The sequence below is a fragment of the Bactrocera neohumeralis genome, chromosome 2 (assembly GCF_024586455.1).
Source record: "Bactrocera neohumeralis isolate Rockhampton chromosome 2, APGP_CSIRO_Bneo_wtdbg2-racon-allhic-juicebox.fasta_v2, whole genome shotgun sequence".
Taxonomy (NCBI): domain Eukaryota; kingdom Metazoa; phylum Arthropoda; class Insecta; order Diptera; family Tephritidae; genus Bactrocera; species Bactrocera neohumeralis.
In genome coordinates this window covers 14,483,796-14,499,011 of record NC_065919.1, presented here as the reverse complement: position 1 = coordinate 14,499,011, position 15,216 = coordinate 14,483,796, and the positions used below count along the sequence as shown (strand labels likewise).

The 15,216-nt window shown below is 34.9% G+C and overlaps 1 protein-coding gene across 2 annotated transcripts in view; it reads right to left on the bottom strand.

The window, feature by feature from the left end:
* The window catches only part of LOC126767882 (5'-AMP-activated protein kinase subunit gamma-1), a 236,166-nt gene that overhangs the window by 134,862 nt on the left and 86,088 nt on the right, over window positions 1–15,216 (bottom strand). The window contains exon 3 of one of the 2 annotated variants that reach the window (XM_050485582.1): window positions 6,236–8,416. The exons of the other annotated variant lie outside the window; for it this stretch is intronic. Coding sequence (XP_050341539.1) covers window positions 6,236–8,050 — 1,815 coding nt within the window. The 5' untranslated portion in view covers window positions 8,051–8,416. The remainder of the gene's footprint in view (window positions 1–6,235; window positions 8,417–15,216) is intronic. 2 annotated transcript variants of the gene reach the window in all.

The following is a 15,216-nucleotide window of genomic DNA, read 5'->3' as shown; positions in this document are numbered from 1 at the left end:
TATGGTATGACGCAATGTGATTAGTAGCACTGGAGATATACGATTGCAAACACATCGATTGACAAAATACGAAAAGACTTTTTCGACTACCCAACATATACTAGTTTCTTATTGGATTTTGTGAGTAGTAAAGTTTTTAGGTCAATATAGATTATGTAGGTGTCACAAAATTACAATTTGTTATAGATATTTTAGTTTAAAAATTATTTATAAAACAATATATATTAAAAAAAACATATTTATATAATATAATACTATTTATATAAAAAATCTATTAAATTTAATGTCACATTAATTAATTATATAAATTAATCTTCATTAAGATTAAGATATAAAATTTCATATGCAGTATTAATTAAGCACACATCTCATCTTGCTTTCTTCGAGAGCCAATAAGCGATTGTTACTTTATTTGTCGTTGAAAGTTTTGCGAATTCCAACTTATTCATAATTTTTGGTTTATTTTTTATTGTTATTCATTCTTCTTTACCCAATTTGTGCTTTTTGTTTACCAAATTACTAATTTGTTTCCTGCTTAATTTATTTGTTTACAAATGTCTAGCTCTGTGCGAACCTTCCATGTGGTAGAAATTTTCGCTGTCGGCACCGAATTCCACCAAAACGCTATATTTAGCATTAATTGTTTAATAGGAGCCAATTTCGTTGGCTTTTTCAACAATTCGTTCTTTTTATTCTTCACCGATTGAATATGTATGTATGTACATTAGAGCGGGTTGATTTAGAGGAAGCCAAAAAACGGAAAAATCGAGTATGCGGGTAATATTTTATGGATCATTCTGCATAACAAAACATGTTGCAGTAGGAAAAAAATCGACTCGTTCTAATGTACATACATACATATGTTCGTATGTATGTACATTAGGGTGATTCAAAAAATTTTTTTTTTCTTTTTTTCAATTGGTACTCGTAAAAATAGGTTCCTAGACACCTCTAAGAAAGCCTCTCCAAATATGAGTTTTTAATTGTAACGGGAAGGTCCTCCGCCTAACGGTTTTCTATTTTTTCTTATTATCAGATAGAAAAATTTATATCTCGCTTCCAACTACTTGAAAAAAATATCTTGTTAATTAGGTTTTGTAGGAAATTAAATGCTCTAAAATATGGTCTCTTATGATTTTTTCGTAAACCCGACCGTTTAAAAGATATTAACAGTTAAAGTTTGATTATTTTTGAGAAAATTTTTTATTTCTTATTAATTTTATAACTCAATAAAAAAAACTATTATGAATAGATTTTTGGAGAGGTATTCTTAGAGGTGTCTAGGAACCTATTTTTCAGAGTATCAAACAAAAAAAAAATTTTTTTTTTGGTACTCGGAAAAATAGGTTCCTAGACACCTCTAAGAAAGCCTTAACTTAATCGAAAAATCATAGTAGACCATTTTTATAGAGCAGTAAATTTCCTACAAAACTATGTGTATCATCATTCATAATAATTTTTTTTTATTGAGTTATAAAATTAATAAGAAAAAAAGAATTTTTCCAAAAATAATCAAATTTCAATCCTTAATATCTTTTAAACGGTTGGGTTTACGAAAAAATCATAAGAGACCATATTTTAGAGCATTTAATTTCCTACAAAACCTAATTAACAAGATATTTTTTCAAGTAGTTGGAAGCGAGATATAAATTTTTCTATCTGATAATAAGAAAAAATAGAAAACCGTTAGGCGGAGGACCTTCCCGTTACAATTAAAAACTCATATTTGGAGAGGCTTTCTTAGAGGTGTCTAGGAACCTATTTTTGCGAGTACCAATTGAAAAAAAAAAAAAAAAAATTTTTTTTGAATCACCCTAATGTACATATGTATATAATACTATAAATTAATTCAAACGGCATTTATTATTTTTATTATTTTTGGGTATGAAGAGGCGTCATTGGAGGATTTTGATTTATTATATTACTGATATATAAATATGTATATATATATATATCTGATTTATGTGCAAATATTTCTTTAATGGAAGAAACAACGATCTTTGGTAGTTCGGTAATCGTAACCGTCTCGATGACGTCAATTATATATTTTGTGGGTTGCGGTGAAGCCTAGATATTATAAGTAGAGCATATAAAGCGTTAACGAGTCAGATCCATATTTAAATGAATTTTCGATGCAAATATTCATTAAATAATTATTCATTTCTAAAACAGAAGACTTTGAAACTGACATCTTTCATGCCTCATATGCATTGGCCAACTTTGAAAAAAGAATGCTACTTCTTTAAATTATAATTAGTTATCAAAGTATTTTTCCTTTTATCTCACACATAAAGCCAGATTTTAGTCGAAACTTCATCGCATGGACTCGAAAAGTTTAATATTCTCATTCTATTCAAAGTTAAGTTAATGAGTTACTTTCGAAATAGGAGATTTTTACTCGAAACGGACGATGGCACTTACAACTACACAATCTCCAGTGGAGTACCTCAAGGCTCGATTTTAGGCTCACTACTATGGAACCTGATGTACAACAGGATGCTAAGAATGCCGCAAGAAAAAAACTTGAAAACAATCGCATATGTGGATGACCTCATAGTGGTGTCAGTGGCTAAACATCTGGATGACCTCTGAATCAAATGCAATGCCTGCATATAAGGTTTGCGTCGATGGTTTACTACCATGAGTTTAGAGCTGGCGGAGCAGAAAACAGAAGTCTTGCTCGAAAGCCTCTGACATTTCCTTCCAGGAAAATTGAAGAAAAGATATCGCCCACCATAGGAGAATGTGAGATTACTTCGCAGCCGCAGTTGAATTACCTTGGTGTAAGAGTGGACTTAAGACTCAAATTCAAGGAGAACTTGGAAAATACAAATAAAATCTATAATGCTTTATCTAGAATGATGTCAAATAAAGGTTTTGTGCGTTCCAGCCGACGATTTTTAATAGCTAAGGTAACGAGTGCAGTTATACTATATGCGGCTCCAATATGAATACAGGCGCCAGATATAAAATCATATGCTAGACCAATTAACGCGGTGTATAGGCTTTCTGCAATGCGCGTGATAAATGCTTTCCGAACCATATCAAATGACGCTGCTGAGGTTTTAGCCAGTATGGCGCCGATTGACATACAGGGAGACGAATTCGCGCGAATATGTAACTTATCAGAGACGTCTACTGCAGGAAAACGAGAGAAGAGAATAAAAAGCTTCACAATGTGACAGCAAAGGTGCCAAACTGCCTGCAAAGGACGTTGGACTGATTCCGGACATACATTCGTGGATAGATAGACAACATGTGGACTTGGATTTTTACCTGACCCAAATAATCAGTAGCCATATTTTCCGACCTGTTCAGAGTGTAAATCTCTGAACACGTACTCTATGTTGATGTTGTTGTTGTAGCGGCAGAATTCTGCCGAGTTGACAGTCCTTGGCCGAATAAAAATCCGGGTCTGTTCCGGTTACGTAGACCCGACTGAACGTGGAAACGTACTCTATCATTGCCTTCGGTTTTCAAGTATAATTGAAAAGCTGAAAATCACACTTGGAGGTAGTCTCACGGTGGAAAATTCGATTGCATTTATATGCGAGTCCTCTGTAAAATGGAAAGCGTTCAGTGAAGCGGCAGCTCTAATTATGACAAGATTGAGACATTTACAACAGATTAGGCATCAGTCAGTCCGTACAATAGAGGAGACTTAAATGTCTTCTTCTCTCCCATGAAGTAATACCTTTTAGGTTAGGTTTAGCAGATTAAAGTCCCGCACTCCGGCTTTCAATGCTTCCTCCTACTATAAAAAAATACATTGGGCAGCTACTCTAAATTGCATACTGAGCAGGATGAGGATAACTTCAAGGTGGTTAAAAAGCCTCTCCAAACATGAATTTTTAAACATTGTAATTCGGTAAAAAATTTCCTAGACACCTCTAAGCCTCTCCAAACATGTTTTCTATTTTTTCTTATTATCAGATAGAAAAATTTATATCTCGCTTCCAACTAATTAAAAAAATATCTTGTTCCTTAGATTTTGTAGGAAATTGAATGCTCTACAAAAAAGTCTATTATGATTTTTTCGTAAACCCAAACGTTTAAAAGATATTAACAGTTAAAGTTTGTTTATTTTTGGGAAAATTTTTTATTTCTTATGAATTTTATAACTCAATGAAAAAAAAATTATTATGAATAGATTTTTGGAGAGGCTTTCTTAGAGGTGTCTAGGAACCTATTTTTGGAGTACCAAACGAAAAAAAAAATAATTTTTTTTTGATCCGCCCTAATATGCATTGATGTTTGACGATGAATATCTCGTAAACGCTTAACTTAATCGAAAAATCATATGAGACCTTTTTTATAGAGCAGTAAATTTCCTACAAAACTGTGAGTTTCATCATTCATAATAATTTTTTTTTCATTGAGTTATAAAATTCATAAGAAATAAATTAATTTTTTCTTACTATTCAGCGCTTTCCGTGCTAACTCTTCTATCATACGGGTTGCTTTCAATCCACTTACATAATTTTCCCATAAATGCCTGTAAAGTATTTTTCTTAAAAAAAAACGTATCTTCGCTGACACAGTTGTCAGGCAAAATGTAAAGAAACTGGCTGAATCAGCGAAAATAAAACGTTTTAACCGAAACTACTGAAAATTTCCGCAATTATGCAAAGCCAATAAGTAAACAAGTAAGTGTAAAGTATTGCAAAGTTGGGAGTTTATAAATACAAAATTACCCTCACGCTATAAATACAGTCGAAAATGTAAAAGTGCTTACACTTTTACTCGCCTTTATGCCCGAAGAAAGGTAGCAATCAGTGCACACCCATATAATTTGAGTTATAATTAGACAGATGGACAAGTGAAACGGTTGGTAAACAAAGGCACATACGCAAATGTATTTGTTTATATCGATGTTTATCTTAAAATGCATATTTATATTGACTTATCAGTCACAATTCTTTTGCCCAGCTGTTAGGCTAATGGCCTGTTGAGAAAGATGCGTAGTCATACTTGTCACATTTTACTTTATTTCGTGCATTGACCGGCCATGGCCAAAGCCCAAGGCTACATGGTAGTCACTTACTTCGCTCAGTCAAAATCAAACGCAGACAAATGTAAATATTTTGGTCTCGTCCGAAGCATTGCTTTGCAAATAAACACAGAGAGTATTTGAACATATCAACGTATGATGGGACAAATATACACTGGACTTAGGTTTGTACCTTAAAGTCAATGACCTAAAGCCCAAAAATTTCATGTATATTATATACTTTTGTTTTGAATATAGAAAATCAATTTCTCCACACAATTTACTATCACGCTTCCAATTTAAAATCGCTTTTTTTTATTTGAGCGTCTTTCAGAAAAAACTCGCTCAGTTAAGGGGTTACTCGGGTTTACGGGTTTCAAAAAATTGATTTTTTTTTTGTCTTATTAAATTCTGGAATATTTTACAAAATTTTCAAATTCATCAGAGTAATAGTTCCAGAGATACAGCCTTGAGAACTTGTAAGGCTTTAAACGTGTTTTTCTCGAAACTGTGTTTTCGAGGTCGGTTGGCAAGATTTCTCGAGAACTACTTAACCGATCTTCATAAAATACCATGACATTTTACACAGGTCTTGGAGAAACAATTCTTTAAGACTTGGTCGAAAGGTTTTTTTTTCGATTACAACTATTTGAAAAAAATATCGCGAAAGTTTCATTGTTTTATAAAAATGTCTGCCAAAAATCTTTCTTCGTCCAAGTTCTAAGTTAAGGTTTTAACTAAAACACGTGTTTTTTCACTTTAGATGATCCTGTAAGGAGTTATTCTGCCAAAACGGGCGCATCTTATTGCCGAGGGGTCACCGATAATTGCCTTGCAATGGCCGAGTTTAAAATATTTTTTCCAAAAATTTTTGAATTTCTTTGTTAATAATATTTAATTTTTTATATGAGAAAAAAATTGTTGAAAAAGGGCTGTTTTTTAACCGAGGAACCCCTTGTAACCCCTTAAGAAGAGCAGAAAGTACGGTAGAAACGATTACTTGAAATGAAGCAAATATTCCGAAACAACTGGGATTCTGGAATTTTAGACTGACTTATTTCATAAACCGTTATATATACTCGCTCTGATGGAAACTAAATTTTACAACTCAACTATATGCTAAAATCCTACAAAAGACGCATAAACTCGGAACTGTACAGTTTCTTTATATAACTCAATTTTAGAATAGGCTAAAATGCCATGAATTCGTAGCATTTAATGACTCTTTCGAGCAACAGAACTTACATCTTCCGAAGGCGCAGCTGTTGTGCGCCCAATCCCTAATGCACTCTCATCTAGCGTTTGCCTCCTTGCTGATGGAGTTTTGACCGCTGATCTTTTGATCCACACATCATCTAAATGCGCTAGATTGCCGGGTGGTTTCACTAAACTATTATCACAATTATTGTAACTTTGGTGGTGAATGAGAGTTGTTGTGTTTTTGGTTGCGGGTGTGGATGCAGGCGCAGATGTGGCGTTCACTGTACTTTTTGAGATCTGTTCACTCTTCGGACGCTCTTCGTTGCCAATCTGATTGAGCGATGTATTGCTGGCATCCGGCGTACGGATTTCAACCAGCGAGGCATCGAAAAATTTCTTGGAAAGGTGCGGCACGGCGGTGGGAAATTTGTGACTACCGTAACGCTGTGAGAAGAGTCCCTGTACAGAGGTGTAACCACCATAACTGCTGGGAAAGCTGATGGTATGTGCATTGGCGCTTGAGCTCAAATGTTTCAGCTTATCGGCCTCAGTGCGCAATTGTTGTAGTTCGGGCGTCTCCTTTGCTTTGGTTACGGTAAATTTACCTTTAATAATAAGCATCTCAGAGCTCTCGGCATGCGGCAAATTCGGTTCGGCGTGTTTTGACACATTCAATGCTGCATTGTTGGTGGCTATTGCGGTGGTGTTTGAGGCGAAACTTGGCGCGGTTGGCTGCGCTTGTGTTGTCAACAGCGTTGATGATTCATTGAGGTTTGTGCTGACTACGCTGCCTGTAGAACTAGCGAGCGGCATATGGTTATTCACCGCGGCGACTTCGTTTGACGCCGCTGATATTTGCGGTGCCGGCATAATTGCCTTACGCGGTTCGGCAGCCTTAATCATCGGCAGTGGTTTCTTCTTGGTCGACTGCAGCAAATTAATAAGCGATGGTGGCAATATTGTTGGCGGTATTGGTGGTGGTGGGGGTGGTGAAAAATTTTCTGCGGTCACTGTAACCGTTTTGATATCATCCACATTATTAGTGTTGATACTGTCGATTTTATGCATAAATTGCTGACGCAAACGTTCCAGCTCCTTAAACTTTTCTGCCGCTGCCTCGTCAGTGGTTGGTGGTGGTGGTGGCGGTGTGGGTAGTGTCGACTTCTCAAACTTCGGCGCCGACATGCCACTTGTGGTTGGCTGTGGTGACTTTTCGCCATCATCCTCATCCTCCTCTTTGCATTGCGACAAACGTCGGCGCTCTACGAATGGCAATAAATATGGACGCGTATGGAAGATATCTAAATGACGTGACTCGACGGGTAGGAACTTGCCCGTCCGTTCGTCATGTTGCACGCCTGCGCATACTTCTTCTTCGCTGTCGCTGCTACTGCTACAACTGTTGTAATCGTACGAACCTGTAGGCGGAAAACTCGACAACATCGAGCTGCCAAAACCACTGGAGAAAGTCAGATGTTCACTGTCAATGGTACGCAATCCAGTCGTCACAGAATCGCTGACTGTATCGTCGTACTCATTGGCGCTTTCCGAGTCCGATTCATAACCATCCGCTTCGGCCTGTTCCAGGCAATCCATGGACTCATCGAAGGCGTTTTCGAAGACATCGTCACCCAACCGTTGTGGGCCCACGGCATGCTGGATGCCCGTTCCAGCATTATTAGCGCTAATACTCGGTTGGTCTGCTGCTTGCGTGTTCGCACTATCGCTCTGCAACGTTTCGGCGGTATTTGTGTGCTCTTCGTGCGTCATTGCTGTGGCGGCGTTGTGTTTCGATAGGGTACATTTACTCTCTTCAGTGCTGTTGTTGCTATCCCCTATGCGTGTAGAATTTGTGGCCATTTGTGGAAAATACTGCCTTGCAGGTAGATTTTTTGTTCGTTTTTCGTTTATATAAAATCGTTTCGTAAGATTGTTAACTGATAAAATGGTTTAAGGGTTAATTTTTTTTTAATAAATTTGCTCTTGGACGCTTAATTTAACAGCACAACGTTTAAACTTTTTTTTGTTTTTGGGGACAGGGACTTTAGAATTGTACACAACTTAAAATAACTCACTACACTTAACGTCGATAATATTTTCTTTTGAACGACATTGATTTGCTGGTTCTTATCACTTCTTGGGAAAATATTTTTTGTGTGGTTATGTATGTATACAGTGTGTATGCGGTTGTTATTAGTGATATTTGTCGGTTTTCAGCTCATTGATCTGGAAAATAAAATAAATGAGGAATATTTAGTTGTTTGGTCTATGCAAGCTTCAGTGCTACCAGCTGCGTCTTCTGTTGATATGACTTGGATGTGACTTCTATGTATATGAGACACACAATTGTTGCGACCCGGGGGTCTTCTTTTTTTACTATTCTTTTTCTAGCCCCTAGCCACTGCGATCCCCTGTGCCAAATTAGAGTTTTATCAAGATATCTTCATTTTTACTCAAATTTTGAGTTATATGGTTCTTTGAGAAAATACTAAATTATAAAATATAAATTTTCCAAACAAAAACCAAAAAATTCTATACATAATATGCTAGTAAACTTCAGTGCTTAATATTAATTTTTGATTAATTAATTTTTGAGCTCAAACAATGTTTCCCAAATATTATATTTCATTATGCGGTAAGGGGTTAAGTGTCAGACTGCGTGGTCAGCGCGTTAAGCGCGCTCAATCAATTAAATCAACATCAGAAAAAAGCCACAAAATAAAAGCCTTCAAGCATCGTCACCACTCAGCGCCCATGCGACTAATATGCGTCCACTAAGCTGCACTTGGGAAGCTTACGAAAATTGCTGACGCATTATATACAATCATCAATCAACTTTGAGGCACACACACACATACACATATGCTTAAAATAAATATTTTACTTTCACATCAGACAAAAATGCGTTATTAACAGAAGAGGTGCTTTCATATTTTTATACTTCTTCTTCTGCCTCGGCACCATTTGTTTACAAATACATACATTTAGGCGCGCTTACCATCAGCCGTCTGACCGCAAATAAGCATTCGGCATTGCAGTGCGTCTGCCTGACATCATCGAAATGCCAGACGGTAGAGGCAATGTGACGCAACGTACTTAGTGTTGCTCGTGGCAATTGGCCTCCAGAGATCTGGAGGGTAGTGCAAACAGAAAAAAGCATGTGTTCAGTATTTATATATGTATATATATATATATATATATATATATATGCATTTATCTTTTAAGAACATGTGTATATAGGTATGTATATTCATGCATAAGTACATATTCCCATTCATTTGACGTAGTCATTGGTACTCATGTACGAATATTATTGTATCAATATTTGTGACCACAAAAACAGCACAAGTTCTCAAGTGTACTTGACTGCTGGAGTAAAAAAAATAAAAACAATACACATTTTTACTTATTTTTTTAGAAACAAGATTCGTACGAAAACAAAAAACAACAAGGAGTGCTCATTTATAAAGCGCTACTTCCGTGGACTTGTCGGAAACTTTAAGCGCTTGATATACCAGGAAGAATTGATAATACGAAGCTATAACTATAGAAATAAATAAAATATATTTATACTTATGTATTTGTAGTAAATTACAAGACTTTATGACGGAAGGTAATGAACATTTATTTGCCCAGAGAAAGTGGTGTCTTTCTATAAAAAAATACTTTTGTATTTATATGCGATTATTATTTAAGAATGACAAGAGAATATTCAATTCATATGATATTTCCGTTGACGTGATTTTGACAGCTCTTGGCGGCCATGTTTGTTTACGGATTTGTGTTAAATTTTGTCAATGTGTTCAGTAAGTTTTGCCATTTTATAGTGTCACGTTTCTCTTTGGTAAAACGCTTGAAAATTGTCCAAGATTACTACGCAAAGTCATTGTCTACGCTGGATACTGATTTCTTCTTTATCGAAAAATCACTTTCTCAGTTGAGGCCCGTTTTTGACATAATAGCTTCGTCAACAAACAAAATTGTTGCTATTGGGTTAAGTTCTCGTGTAGTTCAGGAAATGCAATTGCATACCCAAAAATTTACCATTTGTGGATTGTGATATGATGATGATGACTATAACGAGCGTTATAACACAATGTTGAAGATCATAGAAGAACTTGGAACCGATATCACTGCTAAAACTATACGAAACAGGCTCCGGGATGCTGGTTTGAACGCTCGACGAGCCGCAAAATAGCCACTTTTAATTAAGAAAATGCTTCAACAACGCCTCCGGTGGGCTATAAAGCTCCAAAGCTGAACTGAAGTCGTTTGGCAGAAAGTAATAATCTCTGACGAATCCAATTTCAACATGTTATGTAGCGACAGGATGTCGAAAGTAAGCAGAAAAACTAGTGAAAACAATAGCGAAGAGTTCTTCCGAAGAACGGTTAAGCATGGACTTGGAAGACTGATTCTAATAGATGGAACAGTAAACGCAATTAAGTACCAGCAATTACTGTAGGAATATTTAACACCCTCAATTGAAGAGCACTTTTCGCAAGAGAACGAACTCATCCTCCAGGATGATTCTGTGCCATGGCATCGCGCCAAAATAGTAGCTATCAATTTTTTTTCATGTCTGTAGTTTACACAAATTATTTCATTAGCAATATTAATTTTACCTTTTTTTTTCTAGGTAAAAGACTTTCTCTCGCTAAATGGAATTTTGACGTTAAAATGGCCACGTAAGAGCCCAGATTTAACCCCCATTAATAACCTTTGGTATATTATGAAGACCAAGGTAGCAAAGAAGCGACCCAGTATCTTAGCTGAGTTGGATAAATTTTCGAGGATGTCTGGTATAACGAAATCGCAGCACAAAATTGCAGAATTTGACAAATTCAATGCCGCAGCGCGTTAAGGCCGTTATAGAAAGCAAAGGAGGCTCAACAAAATATTAGTTTTAAGATTGTTCGTGTGTCTAATATTCTCTCTACCCGACTATTAAAAATAATTTTTGTAAAAGAATTAGCATTAAAGTTATGTAAACATTTATTTTTCACTATTAAAACACCAAAATATACAAAAATATCAAAAAAATACATTTTAAGAAGAAAAAAATTTGTTTTTTCATTTAATTTTATTTAGACATATAATATGAACACACAAACTTAAACATCAAATAAGAAAAACCATGATTTCTTAACTGTCCGGATTTCAATTTCCAGCTAAAATGATGTTTTGTTTCATTCTAACATGATATCGTACTTCTTGGTAGGCCCTATATACTATAAATATTTGAGCATATTATCCTAAAATTGATCCGAAAAATAGTTTCAGAAATACGAACGTATTACGCTGTTTTCAGAGTCAGAGTCAGATGAAATTGTTTTCAAAACGCCTTGACCGAATTAGCCTGAAACTTTCAGGCAATCTTCCTAGATATATCAAAGATATTTTGTATAAAATAAGTTTTTTATTGTCTGTCAGCGCGGAAATGAAATGGAAAGCAGAAAAAACACTTTGTAAATGTTTCAGGAGCTATTATTTGAATTAGAATTTTAAAACATAATTACGAAATCATTATAAACTTATAATAACTAAGTCTTTAGATTACACAGGTCAACAAAAAAATTTTTTTTTTTTTTGGGTTTCTGTTCTCATGCTTGAATTCTGATCCTAGACATTGAAAAACACTTAAATATTAATCTTTAGTTCTTTAAGTTTGCTTTGGGCTGATCTACATCGATAAGTATATTTGGGGTTTAATACGAGAGAGCTCTTATGAGCATAAAAGAAATACAAAAAATATTCACTTTTAGACAGTAATTTCTTTTTAATTTAACTTATATATTATTTTTTTTCACACATCTTGAATAAAAACGACTCTTCTATCTAAAAAAAAAAGTTTTCTAATTATAATCTATAGTGAAATTGTAAAAAAAAAATATAAAAATCAGTCATTTCTGCTTAAAAATCGAAAAATTGCTCTAATTTCTACAAAAGCAAACTTTAACTGGAAAAAAAATTGTTTCCTTATTTTTGTCATAGGAGAAACTAGAATTTAACATGTAGATGTCAGACCCAAAAATCGTGTTGACCTGTGTTATGTCATCGTAGTCATAAGTAAGTAACTACTTCAAGAATCTAATGAAACTATAAATACCCAAACACTGTGTGCGTCTTCGATCAGCGCCGATGATCATATGATCAATCATTACTTGCTTCTCGGTTCCTCGTCTTGTAGGAAGATATGTACGTAAGAAAATTATTTTTCAGCGGAATATATAATCGATTAAACGCTCTCAATTGCACATATATGTCACGTTCTCCCATAAGTAATAGAAATCACCGAATAGTTCATTAATTAACAAAGTACTACAGTCCTATTTAATAAAAGAAACTTGTACACAGTAAAAATTCAATTAATTTGTCATGTTTCATAAATTTCCTGGTAATTAATTATTATACTTACACACACACAAACATATGTCAAACGTGAAATTGCAAGTCAACTTCATTAAATTGCAAAAAAAAAAAAATAAAAATGATTAGTGTGGGTTGAAAATCACGAATATGGGCTTGACAAGTATATCATATAAGAATATATAATACATATAACGTATACACATGTGTGGGTATACACATTTGTAATCTTCAAGTGGTTAGCGACCAGTCAATGCAATGATGCATTACAAAACACGACATTTATGATTAACAGCGATGATCGAAAGTGATCGAATCATGCAGAGTAATTATAACGTATGCGGGAAACATAAATCATGCAATCAAACTTAGAAGCAGAAATGTTGAAAATATGTCAAACGCGGCAAAATTTTCAGGAAATATACAAACATATAGTATATAACGAAAATGACGTTTAAGAAGGCTTACAGTTGAAATTATCTTTGGGCAGGGTTGCCAACTGTACATGAAAGCGTACAAAATACAGCTTGTGCAAGAACTGAAGGCGCTCGACCTTCCATAGCAACATTGTTTCACTATATGGGCTCTTGAAACGTTCCAAGCAGATCCGACGTTTTCGAGACAAATTTTGTTCAGCGATGAGGCCCATTTCTGGCTCAGTGGGGGTGCAAACAAGCAAAATTGCCGCATTTGGGACGAAGAGAAATTTGAAAAGATTCAAGAGCTGTCATTTCATCCAGAAAACACAACAGTTTGGTGTCGGCTGTGGGCCAGTGGAATCATCGGTCCATATTTCTATAAAAATTATGCTGGTGTGAATGTAACCGTCAATGGCGATCGTTATCGCGAGATGATAACCGATTTGATGTGGAAATTGAAGCTCGTGATCTCGGCGACATTTGGTTTCAACAAGACGGCGCCACTTATCACATACACATTACATCAATCAGTAGATTTATTGAGAGAACACTTCGCTGAGCAGATAATTTCACGTTTTGTGCCGGTCGATTTACCACCAAGATCGTGTGATATCACACTTTTAGACTTTTTCCAATGGGGATATGTAAAGTCTAAAGTTTATGCGGACAATCCCGCTTCGATTGAGGCTTTGGAGCAAAACATCACGCGTACCATGCGCCAGTTACCAGTTGAAATGCTCGAACGAGTCCTCGAATGTTGGACTCAACGGATGAACCATCTCTGACGTAGGCGCAGCCAACATTTGAAAGAGATGATCTAAAAAAATAAATGGGAAAGAATGTTCTTTCGAATGATAATAAACATTCCCCATTAAATTTAATATGAATATGTGTTTTTCCTTTAAAAAATGTAGGGAACTTCGAAAGGGATCAACCATTATGTGTATATTTTAAGAATAGAAGTACAATTTTTTAAGAAATTATTAAATATTTTTCGAGTTTCGCGCGATCTGCGACGAAGCTGAAAAAAAATTCTCTACTCCTGCAGTGATTATCGCCTACTCCATGAATAAAATCCAATAAATAAATGTTATGCTAGCAGATATTGTCCATACAGACACTGACGGTTTCAAAACTTTTAAACATTGAGAGGCGACTTTAAAAAAAATTAATTTTAGCACAAAATTTGGACGTTTTTGTTTACTGAAATTCGATTTTACACTTTACTTTACACACTCACTAAGTATTGTATGTAAAATATCTCTTAATACACTAGCTTAGTGCACTTTCAATTTATCAATCACCTGATCGATAGTTCCAATAAATAATGGACAGACTATCAAACAACAATTGCTGCTGTGACGGAATCAGTAATTATCAACACAACCACTAAAAAGTAGCGAGTACGGCAAGACAACAGACACACCGTATGCATACCATATACAATATATATTATATACTATACCATACATATACTATTGTATATACCATACATACATACAAATATCATATGAACATGAGTATGTCTTACCGGTATAAGATCGTGAGTCGAAGTCGGTGAAATTCTGAGACAGAGCCACCGGGTCTACAAAACGCCATAGCGTGCAGTATTTTAATCGGTAATTAACGTATATATGTGCATATTTATTATAAATTAATAAATAGCTGCATGTGAATGTCTTTACTGCATGCAACTACTAAGGCAGATATTGAGTATAAGTTTTAAAAGTGACTAGTCTCTATTTGGCAAGAGTTTAAACTAGTTGTCATAAATTTCTTAAAAGGTTACGTGGGCTTTGACGGCCGGAAAAATGCCTATTTTCACCATTTTTTCCATATAACAAATTAATTGATTTATAAAAACGTTTTCATATTTTGTGATTTTTTACGAAAAAAAAAAAACATTTTTTTTAGTTCTCATTTTTACCACAAATTGCCTTGAAAAAATGAATTATAAGTAAAAAAGTCATTTGATCAATCACGAGGTTAACCTATTTAGAGAAACTGTGAAAAATATCATTAAAATCGCTTCACTAGTTTCTGAGAAATCGTTACCATCGACTTTGAAAACGATGTTTCGAGAAAAACACTATCAAATATTCAAGTAGTCACGGGTCGAGCCTCACGAGGCGCTATCTCAAAGTTTCTAGCTCCAAAACTTCTATTGTCGATATATATGATATTATTTTAAAAAATAAGAAAAAACGATTTTTAAAATTTCAAAACCCAACCAATCTC